The sequence below is a fragment of the Anoplopoma fimbria genome, chromosome 6 (assembly GCF_027596085.1).
Source record: "Anoplopoma fimbria isolate UVic2021 breed Golden Eagle Sablefish chromosome 6, Afim_UVic_2022, whole genome shotgun sequence".
Taxonomy (NCBI): Eukaryota; Metazoa; Chordata; class Actinopteri; order Perciformes; family Anoplopomatidae; genus Anoplopoma; species Anoplopoma fimbria.
Genome location: NC_072454.1, coordinates 24,188,577 through 24,214,844, shown reverse-complemented (window position 1 = coordinate 24,214,844; position 26,268 = coordinate 24,188,577). Strand labels below are relative to the sequence as shown.

The following is a 26,268-nucleotide window of genomic DNA, read 5'->3' as shown; positions in this document are numbered from 1 at the left end:
TGTTTGTTTGTTTTTTCTTTAAAAATGATGACAAAGAAGATTAAAAGTGAGCATGGGTTAAACTGGAATCAGGCCGAACCAGCAGCTCTTTCCTAATATTTTCCACATTCTGTGTAATTCACTGCATGAGACAATATCACTGATATTGTATGTGGCATTGTTGTAACTGTGTGTAGGCTTTGTGCCCATGGCCACTGAGAGCCGACTGGCTCCTGTGCCTGGCCCTGTTCCCCACAGCTATCCAGTCAGCAAGGAACTCCAACTCCCAGAGGCCTTCACTTCCACCGCCACACACTTCAGCCCCATCATCCTGACAAATGAGGGGGACTCAGAGGAGGAGGAGGGGCGGCACCTTGGAGCTGCCATTGAAGGGTAGGATGCTCAATAAAATGATATATATCATCACTATTAATTATTTGTTTTAATCACAGTAATGCATCTGTTTTAAAAGAGAATTTTCTAGGTAAAAGTAATTTCATAAAATTTAAAGGAATAATTCCACATTTTGGCTATTTGCTTTTGCTTTCTTGTTTACAGTTTGGTGGGAAGACAGTTAGCTTAGCTTCGCACAAAGACTGGAAGCGGGTGGAAACAGCTAGCCTGGCTCTGTACAAAGGATATAAAAAACCCTAAAGCTCACCTATTAAAATGTTTGGTTTATGTACTGATTAGATAAATGAAACTTAATTGTAAAAGAGACAAGTTGTGTCTTTACAAGGACCTATTTGTTGGACTATATCTGAGCCATCTGACTTCCTGCTGGCTTCCTATACTCATGAATAGCATGAAATAATTTATCGATAATGCTCTTGTAGAACTTCCATTTATTATGGACTGAATGTATCATAATCTAAATATACAAAGAGCCCATTTTTGCAGCTTGTAATGCTTAGAAAAACATTTTCATTGTTGTATAGCTGCTCTTTATGTAATGATTGTCTTGGGGGAAAATCCTTTTTTGGCCCGTTTGTCATGGGATCCTGCATTACCAAGTTTTGCCCCTATGCCAAATTTGGTGCTGTGAGCTTCGTCCCGGTGCAGTGACTTCCTTAAGCCTTTGCTTGCTGTTCCCACAGGGTCGACATGACTCCAGGAAGTCACAGTGTGAAATAATCCAGCACATTATCCCCATCCGCAGATTGTTGTCATCTTTATGCTAAAATAAGATTTTTGGCTACTAACTAACACTTGAAAGTGGTATCAGCCTTCTCATAAATTGCAACAAGGAAGGGAATAAACCTGGTGCCCTCAAATGTTGAGCAGAACTTATAGAAAAAACAATTTAATTAATTAATTTAAAAGAAGATAAGGAAGTAACACTTATACCTTCAGAAAGTACTGCACGACTTTAAAAGGATAAAGCTGATTAGGGGTTGTTCATTTTACAGGACAAAAATCGGTAAACACATGGAGGAAAGGGGCCTCGATTTCACTCCACTCTTTCTCTCTGAGTACCCATGCCCTACACAGACTGAGCCTGATCTACATACACAGGAGTTGGCTGTTCATCAGACAGCCATAACTACAACCTTCGAGGACAATTTGCTGGTCAGCTCTACTTCCACTCTCCCCGATATTCCCTGTCTTGAAGTCTCTCTTCCGCCACCGCTATCCGCTGACCTCGGTGGTCGCAGTGTTTTCAACAATTACCTCTTCCGTCAGGATCCCACAACGGGAAGTCTTTCCTTAGTGCCCGTGCAGGTGAGGGCTCCTGAGTCTCTCCTCGGGTTGGATATAAATCTCTCCCTCGTGCCACAGCCTTTGCAGGGACTGATCACAGGTCCAGAGAGCGCTGACGGCCCATTCATCAACTGTCTGAATACCCCCGTGAGGCCTGGACTACGGGATTGTGACCCACCATCATCCTATTTCAAAGGCAGCTCAGTCATTTCTGACAGCCCCCTGGAGCGCAGTGTGCCCGGAGCTAACAATGGACAAACAAATCCAGGGACTCAAGGTGAGAAGCAGCCCCCTTCAGAGTCCATCTCCCCTAAAGTCCACCCTGCCCTACAGGAGGTGATCGAGCTGCTCAATGGAGAGTTTTCACTCAATGGTCATTTGGACAATGGACATGAGGACATCGCCATGGGTATGTATCTTTGATGGACTTCGGGTTTTACACGCTACGGACCTTTTACATGTAAAAATATATATATAACACTCTAAAGAAGAGGGAAAAAGTGGAAAAGCATAATAGGACCACTTAAAGTAATCACGACCTATTCATTTAAAATATCTGCTTTTTTCTCTTTTTTTCTGAGGGGAGTGCATCTTCTTGTTGAAGGACCTTCAGTACCACAAGTTTGCAAGCATTGTGAAGGAGAGGTTCAGCGATCTGTACTGGGAAGAAGACTTGCTGGGTGTTCTGCACTGCCTGGTTAACTACAGCCCGTCCGCACTGTGAGTAGGACTTCAGACACTTATTTGGCATTTAGGCACTTTAAAGACTAGACCATCCTGGAATTGTAAAAATCAACAGATTGAATCCTGACAGTTAGCCCTGATTTATATATTGTTGATATAGCCATCTGTCTGCAGGATCACATTAAGCACCTGATAATTGGCACGTGTTTTTTGTGACATAAATCAATGGCCACATCATAGAGAGGCAAATAAGAATGAATAATCAAGGCTACCTGTACCTGATTATACCAATGCAGTCTTTTCAGCGCCAGTGCAACAAATTTCCCTCTTTATTTTCAAACATCAAAATGAACCAGCACAGTGGCAATTCAGTTTTACAGAGGCAGAATAAATAGTGACAGGCCACACCACTGTTTTTGCTGTTCCAATATTATCACTCGAACTATTACAACACAACGTTACATTCAGTTTAATGACTCAATTATCCACAGTGCAGTTGGGAATCTGGAATATGTATATATTATTTATTAATTTACTTATTTATTTATTAGTTAATTTTTTTTATTATCATGCATCAGTTTTTAATCCTTTAAATTAATGACTGTTCTTCAGAAGATATGCTGGGTAATGAATCCAAACAGCACAGATAGACCTTTGGTGTCAGAATAATCAGCCTAAATTGAAAAAGGATATCTTGTTAACAATAAATCAGCCAGGGCTTCCGTCCGAACACTGAAATGCCCAAACGTGGCTGCCTGTGGTCAGATGTTTTTATTTATTTATTTATTCCTATGTGGCTTCTGAAGAATAGAATAATCCAGTCCTCACTGTCTTCTTCTTCCTCCGCACACCCATACACTGCCTTCAAATGAGCATTTATACAATATGCACTTCATACATAAACTTAAGCCCGCCTAAACGGTCCCTATGGTTACTGTTCTGAAGTTTGTTGGTTTGTGCTGGGGAGGATGTGTAGCAAACATTGAAGACCCATGTCAAGCCTCTTCTGTGTTGTTACTGTTATCCGGGCGGTTGTGGCTCAGTAGAGAGCAGGGTCGTCCTGGAGAGCAGGGTCGTCCTGGAGAGCAGGGTCGAAGCAGGATCCCTGGCTCCGGCAGTCCATGTTGATGTGTCCTTGCGCAAGACACTTAACCCCAAATTGCTCCCGCAGGCTGTTCCTGCGGTGTATGTATGTGTATGAATATTAGTTAGGGTCCTGATGTTCAGGTGGCACCTTGCAAGGTAGCTCCTGTCATCAGTGTATGAATGATTAGTAATGTAAAAGCGCTTTGAGTATACAAGTACAGTCCATTTACCATTTACCATCCTTGGGGGGCAGTCTGCCTTAAGTGCATGAATGAATACGTGAACGAAAGGCAACAAATCTCATGCTTCGCACTTCGCTCTGCATTTAAATGTAAGCCAGGGACGAGCAGAGGGACCAGGCCGTCAGCTCACACAGACGTCTTTTCATCCAGCCGTCGTCATGCTCTTACGCCCGGGGCAATATGTGGAGAGACCCTTTAATCTGCCGTGGTAGGGAGACATCACAGCTTTGCATGGAGATAGAGGGCTCTGCTGTGGAGGGTTATTCTTTCCACTGCTGCAGTTTCCCTGAGGGGACGGAGGGAGAACTGTAGCCTCTATTGTCCAGAGACGGAGTGGACGATGTCCTGTCCTGGTGCAATTACATTTTATTGATCGATATGTGTGGTTTTTGCAAGTGCATATGATTGACGAGGTGTTTGAAATGAGGCTTTGATTTGGCTTTCTTGTGTGCGGATTGGTGTGTTCTGCTGTGTTTCACATTAAATTAGTAACCGCTCGTCTTGTAGATGGATCGGTGAACTTTGTCCACTATTTAGTTTTTTATCATACACCCTATTGCATATAGTTGTCATGATTCTTTACATAAGTGCTAATCGTGGCTTGCTTTGAACTCGCCCTGTGTGTTCCCTCTCTCCTGATGCGCCTCCTGTAGCGGCTCTAATGAGCAGCCTCCATCAAAGGCTGTGAAAAGGGCAGCCCTCACTCCACCCTTGGTAGCCGCCGTCTGGGAAGGAGAGAGAGAAGTTTGCCTGCAAGGTTGCCTCGACCTGAACGGGAACATTCACGCGTCCAGTCCTGCTGCTGTGGGTCGTTGGATTGAGGGAAGCGAGGCCCGGCCCTGTCATGTAAGAGAGGAGGCTGCGCCCGAAGATTACGATTTAAGATCGGAAGAGAGTCAACGCTGCATCTTTCAAGGTATAGATAGAGACTTGGATACTCAGTATAAATGTTGTAGTTTGGACAAATATATAGTCTATTTAAGTTCCAGGTTATAATCATGAAATCTTGGTTATGGCAAATTACATCTGTTGGGTTGAGTTCTGATAGCTGCTCATCCTTGGATCTAGTTTCAAGTTGATAAAATACACAGGTTCATTCATCCAGCAGTGTATAGGAGGAAGTCCGCTCAATGCAAGTTCTGAGGTGTGGCAAAACTTGAGTTTCAATACTCAAAGATTACTTTATTTATATACTTTGTAAATCAAAATAGTTGATAGCAGGTTTTTAACTGCACTGCAGTTTTTACATACAAAAATATTCCAGTACAAGCAAAAGTCCTCCACTGAAATTTAAATTAAATTAAATTAAATTAAATTAAAAAGATTTAAATGTGCAGAAAAATTCTCCCTGTGATAGTTGTACTGTTATATAAATATTATATACAACAAATAAAACATAATATATAATACTTACACATTCATGTGTAAATCGAATTTAATCGATAACAGTGTATCATATTTTAAAAGTAAAATCTTTATCTGTGAAATGTTAAAAACGACAATATTTTCCTCTGAATTGTAGTGGAGTATTGTCCGTTTCATTCTCCTTCATTAAGTAAAGTTCAAGTACCTCAGTTTACAGATTGTGGTGGACATACTTGGTAACTGCTGTATTGAGTTAAATCTTCTACTAAGAAAGTGTCCCTTCCTGAAGCACACTACCTAAATACATCCGTTCAGGTATTTTTGAGAGTTTGCGTGTTATAAGTAGATTCAAAACTGGTTTTCGGTGCAGCCCAACCCATCTGAGTTTTTGATATTTTCCACTTAATTTGGCCGCAGACTGAATGAGAGCTGTGACTGGCTGTTGGATGCTGTTCTTAAGATTGAAGCATATTCATGAGAGTCCAAGTCATGCTAGCTAACTCTTCAGATTCCTTTTTCTCCTCGGGGACTCGTTCCTGGCCGGCAACATTCAGCAAACACACCCTCGCATCTGCTTTTGTAGAGCTATTGAACTGTGCTAGACATGTGGTCTTGATTACAATCGGGCTCTTACAAGATACTCGAGATTAAGAGATGGTGATGGTTCGGGGGGGGTTAGACTTGAGCTGCTCAACATTTAAACAGGCGGTGCATTGTGCACCCATGACAGGGTTAGCAGCAAATACCCCCAGCACCACCTCTGGATGTGTGACTTTTTTTTTCTTCTTCACAAATCCAGTTTATTTGTTGTTGGTTTTTTTGCTCTCCATGTGACCCAGTCCCTCTTTCTTTCTCTTCTCTTTCTCTCTCTCTCTCTCTCTCCACTGTCCTTGTTTACGGGTCGAGGCATGAGTACCGACAGTTCGGAAGCGGTGGCCATGGAGGGAGGAGAGCATGAATCAGCGGGGGGCAGCGATGAAAGCCCCTCTGAAGCGGAGTTTCCGTCTGGGAGAGAGCAGATGAGCCCCGACTGCTCGGAGGACATGGAGGACAGCGACTCTCTGGTGTCGGAGCGACTCGTCTTGCCCGGATCCAGAGCGGACGGACCGGGCCTCAGCTTCGGCCCGGCCTGGGCCTTGGCCTTCTTTGGGGAAGAGTGCTTTAGTCCTGAGGTGATGGAGTACGCAGTGAATCTGGGGCAGCACACAGGATCACCGTGTCTGGATGTGAAAACACTGGTGGGTAGACCTGTGGAGGTTCCAGTGAGTCATGTTTGACCTTAACCCTATGTGTTTGAACAAACAGCGGCCTGCATTATTTATTTATCAGATTCTATTACGTCGACACAGTGAAATGTACCTCATTAAGTGTGTTTTTTAATGTAAAGCATGATGCAGTAATAGGGTGGAGAGTTGTTTATATTAATAGAGTGGATTCTTTTTAAAAAGAGAATATTAGCATAGTATATTTCCATCAAATTAACCTCTGATGTTATGTATGTGTGTTTCATTACTTTATGTGTATGAGCTGCAGATTCAAAATGCTAAGCTTCAATTCAGTGTTTTCATTTCCATTCTTTGTGCATTTCATCCATTATGTTTCATCCAAGTGCTCATCGAGCGCAGCTTCACTCGCTACTCTCATTCAGCCCTTCAAATGGTCTGCTTTTTATGAACATGTGCAGGAATTATTTTCCTGTCTGTAATGAAGTGGGGCACGGTCAAGGCTTCGGGGTAAATGGGACTGGAACACGTGGGGTGACATAAAGATAATTGGCATATTGTTCTCTCCATACTGGCTCTGAATATGAATGTGTTGAACTTAGCCCTTGGCAAAGGAACTTACTATAATTAGTGAGAGAATATTAATGTTGTGTTTGCACACTTTGATGGCACCACCGCTTCTTCAGAGGGTTTGTGTGACGGATAATAACGCAGCTTTAAGAGTCGTGCTGCTGGGACTTCTCGCTCATTTCACTTCAAAAGAGCTGTGGCGTTCTGTTGTTGCCACGGTGAAGTGAGAAGGGGGGGGGAAAGGGAAAGAAAAAAAGTCTGCTGCATGCGCACTGGAAACAGCCCAAAGGTTTTTTCCATTGAAAGGCTTGTGGTGTTATTATAAGGCCTTTATGTGTGATTTAGCGTGATTTGTTTTTTGAACAGGAGCTGCAGCAGCAGCTGATGATTGAAACAAGGAATCTGAAGAAAACGAGAAATTTCTACCAGAAGCTGATTCAACAAGAGAGGAAAAACAAAGGTTGGGTACCCATTTCATGACACTGCTAGTATACGGAAATGGCATGTGTAGCTTCCAGTGTGATATCTAAAACAGTTTGTGTGTCCCAAAGGTGACAACAAACTGATGCTGTCCAAACTCAAGTCCCAGCTTGAGGAACTCCGATCCAAAGTGGTCTTCTTAGATTGTGTGAAGAAATACCTGGAGGTACTTACAAAGTACTACCATTCCCAACACTCCTCTTTCTCATTCACTTCAACAACAACTTGGCTCTTCTATCCTTTGATTTCATTTCTTGCCTTTCTGCAGATTCTGAGTGTGGACCAGTGGGGTTTGGAGGTTTCATTACTGCCTGCTTTGGCTGTCTGTGAACCTGGATCTTTGGACTTCCAGTCCTGTGAGGACTTGTCTGTCCTGAGCTTTGGTAACAGCAAAGGGAAGAGCACTCTGCAAGCTGGGTCTCCTCTGGGCCTCCTGGCTTACCTCTATGCCAGGTATCAATGATGAGGCTTTTATTTTGAAATGTGCCAGCTGTTGCTTTACTCTAGTCTCATGAGGTCATACAAATGATAATCTCTCAAAGAGCTTTTCCATGTTACGTTTTTTTATCTTCCCTACTGCTTTTGAGTTGTGGCGATTTCACAAGGAATTGGCTCAGACAATTGCAAAATTTAAACAAGAAACTGAAGAAGATCCATGATGTTACTGTTAGTTGTCATGCCTTGGCTGACAAAACTGTCAGGGGCTGAAGGCAAATAATAAGTCATTTATTAAAGTAAGAAATCATCTAGGAAAACGATGGGATATGATTTTCAGTAAAAACAGTTGCGTAGGTGTGTGTCTGCATGAGCGCTGACCGAGGTGTGAGAAAAAGATGTTACATGGATGGGAACAAAAGAATAATACACTATAAGACTCTGCTTTATAGCAGCAGATCACCGGGCCCAGGGGCCTCCAACTAGGGCGATCAACACCTGTCTGAAAAATAGATCTGAGGTGAACCAGTGACCTTCTCCAGCAGTCCAACATCCCTTGAAACCAGGCTCCCAGCCCAGCAACCGGTGCACCTTGGAAGCAGTTTAAGAGGTTAGGAAAATGCAAGAGTAGAACCAAGGTGAGGAACACACAGAAAGCCCTTATCACTGGGGAGCCCTGGACAGCATGTCCGCCACCACTTTGTCGGCCCCCTTTACATAACGATTATCCGGACAGTAAGACTGCAAAAAGAGTGACCAATTTATTACCCTCTGGTTGGAACACTGCAAAGAGTTAGGGATTCCAGGTGTACCACTGTCACCAACATACACATCACAATGTTTTAAGGCCAGGTTTGGCGCTAACGCTTCTTTTTCATTCAACCGAATAATTTAACTGACAGCAGATCAATTTCTTTGAGGAGAAACTAGCAGGCTTGTCTATCCCCAGAAACATCTGCTGGCATTAGGACAGACCCAGCATCTACATAGCTGGCCTACATATAGATTTTAATTGGCCTATAAAAGCGCGGGGCAGCCAGAACCAGAAAAGAGCAGAGGATTGTTTTTACCCATATGAATGCTTTTTGACAGCCCAGGGACCAGAACAATTTTGCCTTACCATTAAGCAAATCAGTGAGTGGTGCAACGACTGTTGAAAATTACAAACTCTTAAAATATCCAAAGAGGCCAAGAAAATTCATCAACTCTTTTTTTGTTGTTGGAACTGGATATTGCTCTATAGACTGCACTTTTGCAAAATATAGAATGTCGGCATAAATATTATTTTAATATCCATATTGCACCTGAGTGCATTAAAACAGTTAAAGCTGTGCATTCATTGGGTTAGAGACACTCTTTATGCCGCTTCTAATGAGCTTAACAATAAATGTACAGTAAATGCATTGTCTAACATAAACTTCATTATTCCTCCAATTATATTTAGGTTTTTATTTTCTTCTCCTGTTGGCATACTCATTCAGTCTTGCTCTCACTGTTCCAACTCGACGTGTAGGTGGTTACGAACATTTTATTCCGACGCTACTTCTGATCCATAAACAATGACACTATCACTGCTGCCCCTGAGCATCTGGTTTGTATCTGTTGCCATGGGAAACCGCATCAACACTCAGGGAAACAGGAACACGTTCCATCATTTTTTTAGCCACTTTTAGTTCTCACTGCCTCAAGCTGAAGCTGTTTGTTTTTTCACTTCTAAAAGCGATGATGAGGCTTGTTTTCGGCTCATGCAAACGGTGGCTTATCTAACAAATGAGTACAAACAAATGAGTACATGTATTAGCATTTCAGTCAAATTACATTCACACTAAGAACTTAACAAGGGGATAATTTCCTCTGACAGGAGGAACATGTAGCCCTCAATTTTCATAATCCAACTTTTGTTCTTTTTTGGTGGTTCAAAATGGTATCCCCATCTCCCCGCCTTCATTGCAGCCCTGCTCCTCCGGGATGGGTTAAATGCGCAGTAATTAAGCTTTACAAACGGTAGCAATATACAAATGTTTTGCCCCGGACTTTGCCTCTCAGCCAGCGCTCAAGCTGCCCTATACCTTTTTGTTATGCAGCTTGTAGGGAAAACTTTAGATACTATTTAGGGCTGAAAAAACTAACCTGTATTTTGGGTAAAAAAAACAATGTATATTTTTTATTAACAGATAGTTCTCCTAAAAAGACGACAGACTGATCATTGATCAAATATAATGCAGGTTCACATTGGCCATGATAATTGGAAAGTGTCTGTCCAACATATTGGATATGTATTGGGTTGGTTCAATATAATACAGCAATTTATGTGGCTTTTGAACATTATTGTAATTATTATTGAAAGCAAATTTATGTTTTGCTTGTTTATATTTATGTAGAAAATAATAAAACTTTGTTTTATGTGCATACTTTGTTTTTTGGTTTAAGAACCTCTGACTTTGTTGATCCTCATGAATGCCCATTTGTCTGGCAGCTCACATGACCCCCACTACAACACTAACGTTGTGATGGTTGGGGGCTTTGGTATGATCCAACTGAAAGGGCGCATCAGGGCAACTAGTGAGGAAGCCCCAGGGAGGTTTAACATCTCCCAAACGCTCTGAGAGGGCTGGAAGAGTTGAGGGATAATGCTGAAAAACATTTAGGTTGAGCAGGATGAGGAGCTGCATTGAAAATATTTCTATGTTCATTCTTGTGTTGCCATTGGTTTTAATATTCCTTGATTGACATTGGAATGTTTTATGCTCCACTTTATTGAAAACTGACTGTGTAAGATCTGGTCACATGCTCCAAACAAGTAGGGGGCAGCATTTCACCTCTACTACTGGGTCCATACAATCTCAATTTACTGCCATCAGTGTAAAAAAAGAAACAATTAGTATCTATTGTTTCATTCATCTGTGTGTTTACTCTGCCACTAACTGTACAGTTTGTATACACTTTGATAGTTTGTTTATCAGAGTGAAATCTAGGACTTGGGCTAGCTGGTTAGCGTGCTCATTTCAGTAGAATCTCTGCAACGCAATATATAGAAGTCTTTAACATAACGTCAACACTGTAACCTCTTCACATTCTGTTTTTTTAATCTTTTAAACTTTGTTGCTTTCTGAGCTTCAGTGTCGTTATGCTCCCTCTCCTCACAGAAACGCTGCCATGGAGGGCTTCATCCAGCAGTTCCTGTATACCTATCGTTTCCTCTGCACTCCCGAGGAATTACTGCAGTTCATAATGGAAAAATGCATCTGTGCCGCAAGGTACTGTATACCCAGTACCTCATGAATACATGTAAACAACTATGCACAGTACAGCATGCATGCCAAGAAGAGAAAAAAGGAGCATCTCCAGTCCTCATTTTAACTACAAGCTGCAATACCCAATATCACACAGTATGAAACGGCCTGTGCTGCTTGCATGACCATAATGTTTTGTTTTCCCTGGCAGACAAGGTCCAGACATGTCAGGAGACAGTGTAAAGATCTTCCATCGCAGCTTGGACCTGCTCCAGTTCTGGATAACAGACTGTAAACAGGTGGACTTCACACCGAAGTCCAGCCTTGTGGACACGTTAGAAAACTTCCTCAATACTGAGGTAAACACATAAGCATACAGGTTGCTGTGCACTCTACGGAGAAAAACATTCCTTTTTTGCTCTTTGTGAAACATGCAATGTCTACATTCTGTAGTTGCTTCATTTTTTTTTTTTACCCCCCACAGGTGATTCCTGTAGACAGCCGAGGGGAGGCCCTTCTTGCCGCTCTCCACAGCGCCCCTTGTACGACTTGGATCCAGGGAAGAGGAAGCCTAGTCAGCATTGAGGAAGATGATGATTCTATGAGTGTGCATTCATCTACTGAGGACCTTGGGAGAAAGGTCAGTCTAATACAGCTGACGAGTTATGCTATTCTGTGTTTTCATTGTGTAAATAAACACCTCTTTCCTTACTTCTGTCATCAAATTAAAAACGATAACGCTGTTCTTCTCAACCTTTCATGTTTTGTTTTTTTATAACAGTCAACTACAATACAATAGAAAAAGGCATTCATTTTGCAGTTTGATGTTACCTAGTACCTGCAGGTTCAGCTCTTGTTGATCAGTCCAAGATTTTCTGGACTAAGCTTCTTTTGGGGAAAACACACATGCAAACACTGGCCTACCAAAATAAAAGACATACATCTTCAGTTTTTATTTAGAGGAGATCTGACTTTTAAGTAAACTTTATTTTAAATGTAAATCTTATCTATTGATTCTACTGTTGAACTAAAGCACCCTGCATGAAATCTGTATTAATGTATTGCCATTGTGTTGAAATGATTCAGAGCATGACTCCTGTCTTGTTAAAATCTCTTTCTCAACTCCGCAGTGGAGATTCTCCAGAGTGGTGGAGCCCTCTGCGTCCCTGCCCAAAGACAAGGCCTTCTCCATCGCCACAGCCCTGCCCATGCCTTGCTACGGCTCCCTGGTGGACGACCTCTCCAACGTCTGCCTGCAGAGTGAGGAGCGTATCCCCTTCAGCCGGAATGAAAACGGCGCACAGCACATTACCCAGCAGCTCACCCTGCTGCAGCAGGTAGGTACACAGACCCACTCCCCACACCTGGCACTCCAGTTGTTGTTATCTCTGTTTACCACTAGAGGGAGACATGCCTTTACGAATACAGTTGACAGTCCTGATCCAATAGTACAGTTATACATCTTGTTTCGCAGGGGATGTTCCAAGGATGTCATCCGGTTCATTTTCTAAACTCCAGAGTACAAGGAGTCAGGGTAAAGGTCTCCACCTTGAACAAGTGAGTGCAATGTTCCAGCTTTACACACTTAGTACTTGTGTGAAAACTGTGAAGGCCATAGCATTTGTTTCCTTTCCTTTCTATTCACTGAGCCCTTGTGTCCTGAAGGGACGCGTTCACATTCTTTATGTTTCTCTGATTTCTTCGTTTTTTTCTCTCCTGTTTGTATGTACAGAGTTTACTTTCCTTCGTACATTTTTTCTCCTGTTCCACACAGTATGTGACAGTGAACTGTCTGTAGCAGCGTCTGCTAAACATATATAATATAATGTAGTATTGCAATTGCAGCAATGTAAATGCTAAATAAAAAATCCCCTTTTTTCAATCAAAATTTTAACGTAATTTTTATTAAATGTACTGTAGACAGCAATGTAAAGACAAGGCTATTAATGATGAATATGTCTTTTTAACAAGTTGCCCCAAGTGAATAAAGGGACATTCAAACTGAGGCTACTTTGCTTCTCTCCGTTGCCAGGGGCCTTAAAAATAATCTTATCTTAAAAAAAAACATCTGCCCTCAGGTGCAATCTTAAAATAAACAGATTACACAGTTAAACATACATTTTATTCTTAAATCAATCAAAGTACATTTGGTATAATATATTTAACTTTTTTAATTAGTATCATAAATTAATATGTGAATAATATTGATGTTGTTTTTTATTCTGCCATATAGTTACCTCTCACTATTCACATTTAACACGCTACAGCCTCTGAAAGACAGTCCTGTCGGCCAAAGATGTCGGCGTCATAGGAGAGTTTAAGATGTTCAAAAAGGAATGTGAATTAAAATACCTATTAGTGTTTTCTGGAGCCTAAGGGGACGTCTCCAAAACATTTTTTTCCCCCCAACCATCAGTTCAAAACCCGAAAAACATAAAAAGAGAAACGACACATACCTCACATTTCAACCAGATAATCTTTGACATTTTTGCTTGACTAAAGCAACTAATCACCTATAAAAAAGTTCCTGGTAGTTAATAAACTAATCAATGTATTATTGTTTCAGTAATCATTTTGTCCCCCCCCTCCTCCACCAGGAATGTGTCTCAGCATATCCCTCCAGCAGAGGGCAGCGGCCTACTCGTGTGTGAGGAGACGCCATCAGACAGCTACCTTCAGCAACTGCTCACATATGCTGACAGTGTTGCTAACTGGATCTCTGCTGAAATAGTCATCTGTGACTCCGTCAAGGTGAGAGGAGACATAACTCATGAAAGCAGCGCTCAGCTGGGAAAAAAGCCACACAGCCTGTGCTTTGATTTCTCATCGGACCCGGACTCTCATGTCAGTCACAGACTTTCCCCATGTGGGCTTTCTGTTGCCTCTCGAATCTCATGGTTGAGTGGTTCATAGACGGTTAGGAAATGGAACATATTAAACCAATTCCATCATTTTTTTTAAATAATAAGCTAATTTCCAATATTTTTTTTGTATGTGTTCTTAATTTGTCATCTGATAATAATCGTTACGCACAGAAACCTTGGACACTGAGTCCGATGTCTTTTATTATTGTATCTGTTTCCAAAATTTGCTAAATGAGACGAAACAGAAAGCGCTGGTCCTAGATGGGGCTAATGAATGAATGAATTAATGACATTAGCAAGAAGTTTAGCTGCCTTGAGGACAACCAGTACTGTTTAATCTTTTACACATGTTTGTTTTGCTTTCATTTCCAATTCCAGGCTGTTTTTCAATCCCCTGCCCAAATCTATGGATGACCATGTTTAGTGAGAAACAAAGGGATACTGCTTATCAGGAGCCATGTTGGATGATTTGCATGCATCGTGACTTTGAGTTGTCAAACAACTCTCTAAAAGCTTTTTCCGGATGCAAAAAAACGCAGAAAATCCAACCTATAAAATCCAACCTGTTGATTTTGGACGAAGGTTTTGGTGTCCGTGTGTAAAGTGATTGACAAAACATGAGGTTGTATTTATTTTTGAAAAGGTTCAACTGCTACGGTTCAACTACTTTAAATCGCTCACATACAAGCTTACATTAAAACTGCTTACAGGCTTAAACTTTTAGAGATCCCTGATTGCATTTTTTTGACGCCTATACTAATTGCTGATCATTGATTTATCCATATTGTTGTTTGATTGTAGCATAGTAACATTATCAGAGATCGGCTACTAGAAAAGTATTAATGCTGATGTCCTGATCGCATATTTTACTGAATATTACAGACAACGATCGTTAGTCAAATTTTATTTCACACTCTGTTGGTTAACATTAAACTGTATAATTAATCTGCGGTTTACATGCATGCCAAACCATGAGGGGGGAACCGTATCGATCACAGTCCAGCAATGGTCACACCACTAGTTCAAATGGTTTTAGCAATGACACGTCCACTGATTTCAATTGCTTTTGTGTCACTTCACAAGACGCTTGAAATGCGTTCAGGGTTTAAATTTACACTGCATCTGCCATTCAACATCTCAGATGCAATTAGCATTTCAAGACATTTTAACCCCTTCAAGATGTTTTGTTCACACATAACCAAGCACACTTGAATATTTTCTACATGTAGTATTTTTCTTATTTTTCCAGCTTCATTATGCAGCCTCCCGCAGTCCCCCAAAAAAGATACCATTCTAAAGACCTACCAGATTTTTGCATTTTGCCTCATTCGGCACTTATTCATTGCCAGCTCTCCTCCCTTGCAGACACAAGTTGCTTTGCTGACAAAGTATCTGTGGATAGGAAAACACTGCTACGAGTCGAGGAACTTTGCCACCGCCATGCAGGTCCTCGGAGGTCTGGAGAACGTGATTGTCAGGCAATTACCGGTAAGGCTGCATCTCATGAATTCCTCCTCACACCAACTCTTGAGCTTCTGTAATAAGTCAGATGCCCTGCAGCTAAATATTTTCTTCTGCTGTGATAGAATTGGGTGGTATTTAATTAGTTTCACAAATGAGAAATTTGCATTAATGCATTCAAATAAGATGTAGAAAGTGCGAGCGCAGTGAGGAGGAGTGTTGCCGGTGAATATGAGTAATTTAAAAAACCCACAATTAAAAGACACCAGTGTCAGGAATATATAATAAATTTCCATATTTCCACGGGTTGTATTAATTTACTCTTGTGTTGCATTGAAGCCAAGGTATAATTATTCTTCCTTATTGGAGCTGCAGTACCTAATAAAACTTCCTCCCTTCTTGCCAACAGGCTTGGAAACATCTGTCTTCCAAGGTGTGCGAGATCCTGGAGGAGCTACGGGCTGTGCAGGTGTGTGTGTGTGTGTGTGCGTATGTGTGTATGCATGTGTGTTTGAGCAAGCACGCACGTATGTTGTTTGTAACTGAAAGCCAGGCTGGTCACATATTGTGAAACTGGGCTGCAGGGCAAACAAATCGATAGAAAAACAGCTTCGAGCTACTCGCCTGTGTGGTGAGAGCTCACAGCTGGCTCTGCATCTGAAAAGTTACCCCCAAAAGAACCCGATGCGTCGAACAACATGCATCACTCTCTTGGCAACTTTCCTGCTAAGCTGTAATAAAGAGAATCATGTATGCTCTCTTGGCTTTGAAATGTAAAACGGGTAAATTTGTTGAGTCTTTCAATCGCTACATCGTCATGCTTATTACTGCGTCAGGCACCTGAGACTTTGGCTTAATTGGATTTTTTTTTTTTAAATGTTCTATCCCAGTAAGAACTCATTTATTTATCGTACGGATACATTTGTCTCTCCTCAGGTGTTTCTGAAGAGTGACGACCTGTGTCTGATGGGGGGAGAACACACGAGGAGGAGGCCCACCCTGCCGTCGGCGCACATCCTGGCCATGCACGTCCAGCAGCTGGAGATCGGAGCCTTCACGCTCACTACTGGAGCGTACAAGTGGACCAAGCTCAGGTGAGGGGAACTTATTTATAGATCTGTAATAAGCTGCTGTTGACCTTAACTTAAAGAGTTTAATTCATGATCAGTTCAAACAGCCTACTAAAAATTCCTATAGTTGGCAACACACGTCCAAACGCAAATAATGATAAAAAAAAGTCTATCTTTTTAATTACTAGAGCACTGATCCTTAACTTTATTTGCATATTTTTTCTGTAGTACCTCTGATCTGTCTACTAACGGGACAGATTTGTTGAATACTTGATTCTGATTGGTCAATTACTGCATTCTACGCTCTATTATTATTATTATTATTATGAATAACAGACCGTTGCTATGGACGCAGTCCTGATCTTTTTACAAGGCGAGAGGAATATTTTTTTAGAGAAAGCAATAAGATACATTTTATGCATCCGCGCCGGTGATAGGTCCATTCTCGTGAACACAATATCTTAGGAATACCTTGAGGGAATTTCTTAAAATATGGCACAAAAGTCCACTTGGATTCAAAGATGAACTATTTAGATTTTAGTTGACCTCAGAAAACACATTTACGACCATAACTCAAGAATTAATACGGTAATTATGACAATTTCACATAAATATCTAATAGGATAAAATGATGAAGGGATGACATTTTAGACAGACATGGATGTAAACGGCAACATGACTGGTTGGTTAAAGCTTAGAACTGTACGGCGGTAATTCTACTTATAATAAATAAAATAAATCGTTTTTAAATCAATATTTTGTATCAAATGATTCATTCATTTAGTAAGTAGCCATGCAATAAGAGGGAAATAGTACAGCGAGCGAGTCATTATTGCGAAATGAACCCACTTCAAAATGATTAAAGACCCGATAACTGGCTCACTGAACATTACCCCTTTCTTAATACTGAGAGAATAAAATGAGTCGGCTCCACATGCAGAATGCTAATTGTTGATTTACGCTTCAAGCTCATTTCACAAATGATCAATTATGTATCTCATTTTTGCTTTGTTGGTCTTATTATTTTTGAAATAATATTATTGAAAGTAATAATCATTATTACTACTAAAATATGGTATTTTCTTTTCTTTTTCTTTATTAATAATAGTCAAGTAATTTGAAATAATTGATTTATTGGAAGAATACATCCGTGTCAAGTAAAACTGGACCGATGTTACTGTCTGATTTATTGAACCTCATACACACATTTGATGGTATGAATATTAACTTTCCATCAAATGAATGTGAAAAATATTTTTGGGGATCATAAAAACTTTCTCTACAAAAACTTAAATACGTTTTTTATGAAAATCCTTCGCAGAGCAACAAATTTGAATTACATAAAAAATCTAATGATTCACAACGGCGCAATCCATCTTTTGGATAGGGAAATATTGGATAAGCACACACTTACATTTTCTGTTATATCATATGTAAATACACATTACAATACAATTAGAAAAACACAAATACTAATGCATTGTGAACAATGACCATTATCTAGTTTATCCAGCAGAAGTTTATTGTCATATACATTAAAAAGTGCAGTTGAACATTCAGATGCACTGAAATGCATCTGGCCCAGCTCTCACATCCCTCAAGACTATATATATATAATAAGAATAATGAGAGACAACAACAATGAGAAGAACTTCTACAATAATAAATATATCGCCGTGGATTATCAAAGTGCTTGTCCGACAGAAACTTTATGCTTAGTGAGGAGGTGTGGGTGACCCCGTTGATAGGTATGTTGCATTCTTTTAAGGAGGTCTAATTGGTTGGTTGATAAAAAAATAAAAGAAAGGTGATACGGGGCATAGAATAGAGAGGGAAACCAGTAGGTCTAACCGAAGAATTTAGTCTCTGTTCAGACATGTTATTATGAATTCTGTTTTATGTGATGAAAATCTCTGTCGAATAAATTGTGAGCATTACAAAATGTTTGAAAACACAGGCCTACTTGTGAAGTGATTTATTCACGTGCTGATATATATTTATTTTCCATGCTAGTAATTTTATCACTTAATCTATTTGCTTTGATATTAACTCTTAAAGTTTAAAAATATCCTAATGGTTTATTTCTATCACAATTTCAACAGAGACGCCATTGATGTAAACTGGTGGCTGAACAGTTTTGGACTTCCCTAATATCAACATTGATCTTCTTGCTTCCTCAAAATTTTGGGAGAGGTTGTTGCCTTGACGCCGGATACATATGTCCCTTCCCTTTCATTTAACACTCCAATCCCTGTGGTAGCATCAAATTTCCCTATGCTGTTATTACATTTGGCAACACAGTCGTATGTAAACAGACTGTAGAGTAGGGGACTAAGGCATATCTAATATTTAAAATAATGACTAGCTGTGGCGCCGCTACAACCGCTAATAGCAATCGATATGTTTATAAAAAGCCCAGTCCCCTTTACATTACAACATGATGTTACTGCATGCTGTAATTTGCACTCATTTGTTTCTGTTAGAGGTGTGATATTGGTGAAATGGACATACAGCCAGTAAAATTAGCCTACCTGTCCCATCCAGTGACACAATATATAAACAGTTAGTGTCATTAACTGAATATCAGCTTTCCCTCCACATCCCGAGAATCCATCTATGACAAAGTCGGCCAACTCGCTACGAGGACACATTTTCCCTGTGTCCTTCTCCTTCACTTCCAATATGGCCGACCAGATGCTGAGGTCACAACAAGTGGCGGTTGGATGGTAATGGCACAGCTGTCGGATTTGGGTTGTCGGTTGGGGTGCCGGTGTGGCGCCAGATGGCGCCCGTGGGATGCGGTTTGATTGGAAAAGAGGTTTCGGGCCAGATGCTGAGAGGCGACTGGCTGTAGCCAGATGCTGGGGTCAGGAGATCGAGCAGGGAAAGGCGGAGACGCAGCTGGTTGCTATGGAGCCGGAGTTATTCCCGCTCTCTTCAAATCAGGTCACAGACAAAACCGATGCTGCTGCCAGGAAGGAAACTTGCACATTGATAGAAATGCTTTTCGTGTTTTCACTTTTCCTTCTGTTCTTTTATTCCCAATTGGTGCTGCCCCCGTGCTCTCGCCCATCTGTCCTCGGCTCAAGGAGCATAGCGAAGGTTGTGAGTCAGGTCCATGCCTTCCAGGAGGCTGTGTACCCTTACAGCCCGGACCGGGAGCTGCAGGCCTACCTTCAGCGCCGCATCGCCCGGCTCGCCACCTCTGACATCCACCTCTTGGCCGCCGACAACGACGACAGCTTCCAGCAGACCAGCGAGCGACAAACGCGGAGGATCCAGGACAAGCTGAGGAGGGTAAAGGCCTCTTTCCAATGAGCCCGACCCAGAGACATCTCAGAAGCCCAGAGCGAGTCACCAGCACCGGGTCAACACCTCATGTCCAAGCCCAGACTCAGGCTCCAAGCCCAAGCCACGACCCTCTGATGCCTCTGTTGTCCTGGCAGCAGAGCCTTGTGAACTGGAAAACTTTGTCACATGTTCAGTATCTGTCAAAGGTCCCTTAACTGAAGTCAGTAAATCAGTTTAGACTGTCAGGCAAACTTTATTTATAACTCACACCCTGAAGATTACACAGAGAGTTTGCCTCAGTTAGTATTAGTCATTTCTTTCCAAAAAGAGCAGTAATAGGTGACGTTTATCATTTGCAATGATTCTTTCTCGGCTAACATACTGACATTTTTAATTCATTGTCTGCGATTGATCCCGTAATTTAACTGTTAAGGCATCATACATGGACTGAACATGGCACAAATGCAGACTGCGCGTCCTACATCAAGGCTGGATTACCAACATGGCAAAGTGGGCAAGTGCACCAGGGCCCGAGACCCCCAAGGGCCTCCAAAAGCCACAGGTTCACTGGGCAGGTAAAATGATTATTCTCAACTGATGTTTGGGAATATGCACCACCATTAAAGCACGGAATTCTGCTTTTCTAACCAGGGCTCTGGGATTTGCAATGTCATCACTTTGGCCCAAACGGAAATGACTCAACAACTAGTACATGGGTTGCCATGTAAGTTTGTTTGAATATTCATTGGGCCCCCCAAGAGGACGACTCCCAATTACTCTGATGATTAACTCTTCCTCTCGCTTTACAATGAGGTTCACGTTTGTGGTTTTCGGTCAGATATCTGGAGAACTATCGGATCGATTGGCTTGAAATTTGATTTAAATAATCATGTGTCACACAGGATAAATTGTGACAACTCCTGTGATCACATCTCTTTTCTTTCCACCATCACCAGTTTAAAAATGTCAATTTGGCCACTAATGATTTTGACATATTGACAACTTAAGCTGTACGTAGTTTTTTAATGCTAATGAGCAAATGTTAGCATGCTAACAGGCTAAACGAAGATTGGGAACATTATGTATGTATGTGTTTGCATTGTCATTGTGAGCCTGTTACCACGCTGGCATTAGCATTTAGCTAGCTCGGCTGTAGACCCTTACGACCGGGTGATGCTACAAGAAAAACTGGTTACTATCACTCTTTGTACGACCACATTTGAAGGCAAAAATAACATGAAAGCAGCCACACTGGAACGCAGATTGAAAAGCCTGCGATCATAGAGAAGTGCAAGACACGATGAGGGATAACTGCGCACACTTTTAAACTGTGCCACAATTGTAGTGTTGCAATTGTTTATACACACAAAACTTGATAAAGAATAACACAAGAGTTGTGTAAAGAATGGAAAAAAGGAGATCTAACCCTGGCTCCTTTCTCTCCTCTGCACACCTGGCCAATTACTGTGCGAAGAGGTCGGATTTAGCCGTTTCAGAAGTTTCGTAAATCAGCAGCAACCCCCAAAAAATGTCATATGTTCAACCATTTGAAAACCAGTTCTGACGGAGAATACAGGAGCCCTGTAACATAATCCTGAGGCCCTGTCCTGAAGAGTGATCTTGTGTCAAGATGTAGTTTCAGGACATTCATTATTCCAAGATGATACTGTACTTAAGAGGTTCATATTTTCTAGATTAAATTATATTTAATGTTATGACACAACAAACCTGGGCACGTGTGTCATTCTAGCATGGGAGTACTGCGCACTTCTCACAGAAAGGTGAAAGAATTTTGGGTTAATAGGGGCCCAGCAGCTCGTTTTTAGAATCCAGCCATGGTAAACATAAAAAATGTGATGTTGCTAAAACGTGTGTGACTTGTAGAAAACGAGACAAAATAACTCCGAATGTATTAAATTTAACGAAGAGTTTATTGATATTTTGGTAACATACAAAGTGTATTTTTTTTCTCTTTGTGTACCTAATGAGATTTATACGACTAGATTGGTTAATTAATATCTAAATATGAATCCCATTCAAACAGCGCAACGTGACGTGATTGCATTTATTATCAATAAATGTGTCGTGCATGGCAAAAGCTATGCGACTGTCATGACGATACCTTACTGTTACAGAGAAAATGCTAGAACTTAATGGGATTTCAGTGTGCAAAATGTCATTTGAGGGACGGTGTTCAGTTGATGTCTATTTTTCTATTTTCCTGCCCTATCTCTCTCTCTCTCTCTCTCTCTCCCCACGGTCTTCCGCTGTGAAGCACACCGTGGAGATGGAATGTGACGTGCCATGAAGATTTGCTTAATTCAGCCAAATAAATGAGATTTTATAAGCCCCCTCTTGCCAAAGTGCGTTATTGTCAGACACTATCTGTGGTAGCGCGGCTGTGTGGCAGGTTACAGCGCTGAGACTTCCTTCTGAGGAAGTGAAAAGTGTGGAAGGAGCTCTCCTCATGTAGGGAGTTAAAATACTGCATAGTCAACGTTTAGTGTGCTTGCAATCCTTCCTCTTAACTATCACTGAGAATTTGCTGTGGTGTAATACTTACATTTTATCTTAGGCCAGTATGCAAAACTTGACCATGAGGACAATGTATCACATATGCATCATAAGCATTATCCGTATTTGGTGACCTCAGCTTTAATTTCATAATGTATGGGTTTGCACATCTGATGAAGGGAGTTACGAATGTTACATGGGCGGCGTGTGAAGACATTTATTTATTTTTTGCCAAATAGGCCACAAATGAACAGTATTTTGTCGTACATAGTCATATTGCGTGTTTTGGGGAACACGAGTTCAATCTCCTCTGATCAATCGCTTATAAAACTCCAATAAGATGATTCAAAATCGGCTAACGTGTGATTTGAGAGGGGTGGTGCTGCCTAAACAGCACTATAACTCCAACACAGATATCGAGCAGATGGAAATCCATCGTATTGAACCGTGTTTAACACCTGAGGTCTCTTAGGCCCCAAACGGAATCGTTTTCTTTATGTAAAGTGGACTTCTGAATCACTATCAACTCAAAATCATATTTATATGGAGTTCTCAAAATATAAGTCATGAAGTGTAAGTGGTGGAATGTATCCGTGCACAGTAACTCAACTGTGAAACAATTTTGAGCTACTTGCGTTTTAGTTGAGTTTTTCCCTTTCATGCCTCTATCTATTTCTACATTACCACATTTAAGAAGTGGAATATTAACATTTTACTCCACATACTTTTATCTGACAGCTGTAGATCCTTTACAAAACCTGCAAGCATGTCATAAACATAAACAATGCACTGCGATAGAGTACTCTAACCAACAGTACATCCAGTGCTCTCCTGTAACCTGTCACAACATTAAAAGGCTGCTTACACATTATGCATACGCATTGTATGTATTATGCAATAATACTGTGGGCTGTGGCACATGAGGTAGAGCGCTTGTCCCGTAACCACAAGGTTGGTGGTTCAAACCCCTCTACCGGCAACATGCCGAGGTGTCCTTGAGCAAGACACCTAACCCCAAGTTGCTCCCCGGGCGCTTCATTGCAGCCCACTGCTCCTCCGGGATGGGTTAAATGCAGAGAAATAATTTCCCCATTGTGGGACTAATAAAGGCTTAATTATTATTATTATTATTAAAAGAGTATACGAGTATACGAATACAGAGTATAAGAATACAGAGCTGACGGGGACCATTCTGTAGGGACCATTGAGTGATTTTAAAGTATAAGGAAACCCAACCTATGAATGCAGAAATTTGACTTATAATGGATATTTCTAGAGGATGATATTGCTAGTTTTATTTAAATATTTTCATTTTTTTTTTTCAAGAATAACCTGAAATGGCTCCTATATAAAAAAAAAAAAAAAACACCACAACTTCCCAAATGTATTGAAAGCCTTTACTATGTGAGTGAGAAAAAAATACAGCTCATAGTTTTTTTTTTCTTGTTTTTGTTTTTCTAGATCCAGGCTTTAGTGGCCCCTGACGAAATTACAATACAGTCTCTTCTCCCAGCTTTATCCCTTTTTGGGGCCAGAGAGAGAGAGAGCCCATGCAGGCAGAGCGGAGGAAATGGGCTCAGTGTGGAGGACGTCCCGGGTTCTTCCTCTTATCTGATGCTATCTGACGGCATCGGGGCTCATCTTCAAAGCCTCAGAGATAAAGAGCTCCAGAAGGGTGGTGGTGCTGGTGGTGGGTGGTGGTGGTGGTGGTGGTGGTCAACAGATCACCGATGAAGGAGACAACCAGGCCCCTGCCTCTTATCTGCTTTTGTCCTATAACTAAACGATCAGTTTAGCGGCATTGTCCCCGGTGTGTGGCCCCTCATGTGTGGCCCCTAACAGACACGATGTGACCCTACCAGTCACCGTGGTGGAACTTCACAGACAGCATCCAAAACCGATGAAAAGTATATATATTATAATGTATTATTAATACAGAGATGTATGTATTATTAATACATTATAAGATATATACTTTTCATCGGTTTTGGTATATTTGATATTGATATTATCAAATATCAATATCAAATATATTTGATATTGAGATATACATTAATAATACAGTATTATTAATGTATATCTCAAATATATCTTATAATGTATTAATAATACATTATTAGATATATACTTTTCATCGGTTTTTGATATTGATATTTGATTTGATATTGATGATATATATCTTATTAATAATACATTATTATTAATAATACATTATAAGATATATACTTTTCATGATCAAATATCAATATCAAATATATTTGATATTGAGATATACATTAATAATACAGTATTATTAATGTATATCTCAATATCTGCGGCCTTTCTTTGGGTATGTGCGCTCATGTAAGGGATCCTCGCGTCCCACTGCTGTCTGCGGCTCCACCCTCCAGCTTCCTCCAGCTTGTTTTAACATATTTACATGTGAACGGACCGACAATCGGCCGTGATTGTGTTGCTACTGTAACACCTTTGATCCGAGTAATGTGTGAGGCTCCCGGGCAGCCGGCGCCGCGCTCACCGGGGAACCAGAGGGCTCTGAACACATGTCACTGTTATTATATTTATTATATTCCTTTATTATTATTATATTATTATATTATTATATTCCTTTATTGATCCCCATGGGGGAAATTCAAGTGTTGCAGCAGCTCAACTACACAGACACAGACAATAAATACACATACTATACAACTACACAGACAATAAATACACATACTATACAACTACACAGACAATAAATACACATACTATACAACTACACAGACAATAAATACACATACTATACAACTACACAGACAATAAATACACATACTATACAACTACACAGACAATAAATACACATACTATACAACTACACAGACAATAAATACACATACTATACAACTACACAGACAATAAATACACATACTATACAAATAAATACTACACAGACAATAAATACACATACTATACAACTACACAGACAATAAATACACATACTATACAACTACACAGACAATAAATACACATACTATACAACTACACAGACAATAAATACACATACTATACAACTACACAGACAATAAATACACATACTATACAACTACACAGACAATAAATACACATACATACAACTACACAGACAATAAATACACATACTATACAACTACACAGACAATAAATACACATACTATACAACTACACAGACAATAAATACACATACTATACAACTACACAGACAATAAATACACATACTATACAACTACACAGACAATAAATACACATACTATACAACTACACAGACAATAAATACACATACTATACAACAAAATAAAGATAGAACAATAGTGTTATAGTGCAGAAGTACAGCAGAGGAGCTAAACATTTTTTTTATTACCACGGATCAAGTCCCGCGTGTAATACAGGGATCACAATTATTAGGATTATGTGCTTTAATTTGGAGCTGCTCCTTAAATACTTAATCCCCCAAGAAGGGTGTCATATAAATCAGCAGTGGAAGAAGTATTCCTTATTTATCTTAAAGAAAGATACTAAAAATGTCATCACAAGTCCTGCACTCAGATTAAGTAAAAGTATTGGTAATAACGTTTACCGTAAACTGCAGAATAACCCATAGTAATATATTGCTGGGTTAATTGATGCATTAATATGTAAGCACTGCTTACTGGAGTTGGTCGAGCCCCATATTACATGCTCTCTGTCTATAATCTTAATTTAAAAAAAGCCACAATAGTTATGATTTTTAACTAAGTATAGTGAAGTACAAAATTGGGTCCTGAAATGTGGTAAAGTAGAAGTAGACACAAGCATAAAATATATACTCAAGTAGAGTACAAGTACCTCAAAATTACATTACATTACATTACATTACAGTCATTTAGCAGACGCTTTTATCCAAAGCGACTTACAGGAAGTGTATTCAACATAGGTATTCAAGAGAACTACTAGTCACCAGAAGTCATAAGTGCATCTCCTTTCTTAAACAAGCATCTTAAAGCATAAACCAGAGCAAAAGTATAGTGCAGAGGCAGATTACTACGAAAACAATAATTGCAACAGACTAATACGAA

At 40.4% G+C, this 26,268-nt stretch overlaps 1 protein-coding gene across 1 annotated transcript in view; it reads left to right on the top strand.

Annotated features, from left to right (window-relative positions):
• Window positions 1-19,711, top strand: part of LOC129092776 (kinase non-catalytic C-lobe domain-containing protein 1) — a 36,172-nt gene extending 16,461 nt beyond the window's left edge. The window contains exons 14-31 of the mRNA XM_054600790.1: window positions 177-372; window positions 1,371-2,089; window positions 2,262-2,400; window positions 4,346-4,608; window positions 5,964-6,295; window positions 7,217-7,310; window positions 7,402-7,496; window positions 7,599-7,783; window positions 10,912-11,022; window positions 11,210-11,357; window positions 11,483-11,638; window positions 12,129-12,335; window positions 12,473-12,555; window positions 13,596-13,749; window positions 15,228-15,350; window positions 15,733-15,792; window positions 16,260-16,417; window positions 19,483-19,711. Of these exons, the coding sequence (XP_054456765.1) occupies window positions 177-372; window positions 1,371-2,089; window positions 2,262-2,400; window positions 4,346-4,608; window positions 5,964-6,295; window positions 7,217-7,310; window positions 7,402-7,496; window positions 7,599-7,783; window positions 10,912-11,022; window positions 11,210-11,357; window positions 11,483-11,638; window positions 12,129-12,335; window positions 12,473-12,555; window positions 13,596-13,749; window positions 15,228-15,350; window positions 15,733-15,792; window positions 16,260-16,417; window positions 19,483-19,711 (3,452 nt within the window). The remainder of the gene's footprint in view (window positions 1-176; window positions 373-1,370; window positions 2,090-2,261; window positions 2,401-4,345; window positions 4,609-5,963; window positions 6,296-7,216; window positions 7,311-7,401; window positions 7,497-7,598; window positions 7,784-10,911; window positions 11,023-11,209; window positions 11,358-11,482; window positions 11,639-12,128; window positions 12,336-12,472; window positions 12,556-13,595; window positions 13,750-15,227; window positions 15,351-15,732; window positions 15,793-16,259; window positions 16,418-19,482) is intronic.
• The last annotated feature ends 6,557 nt before the right edge of the window (window positions 19,712-26,268 follow it).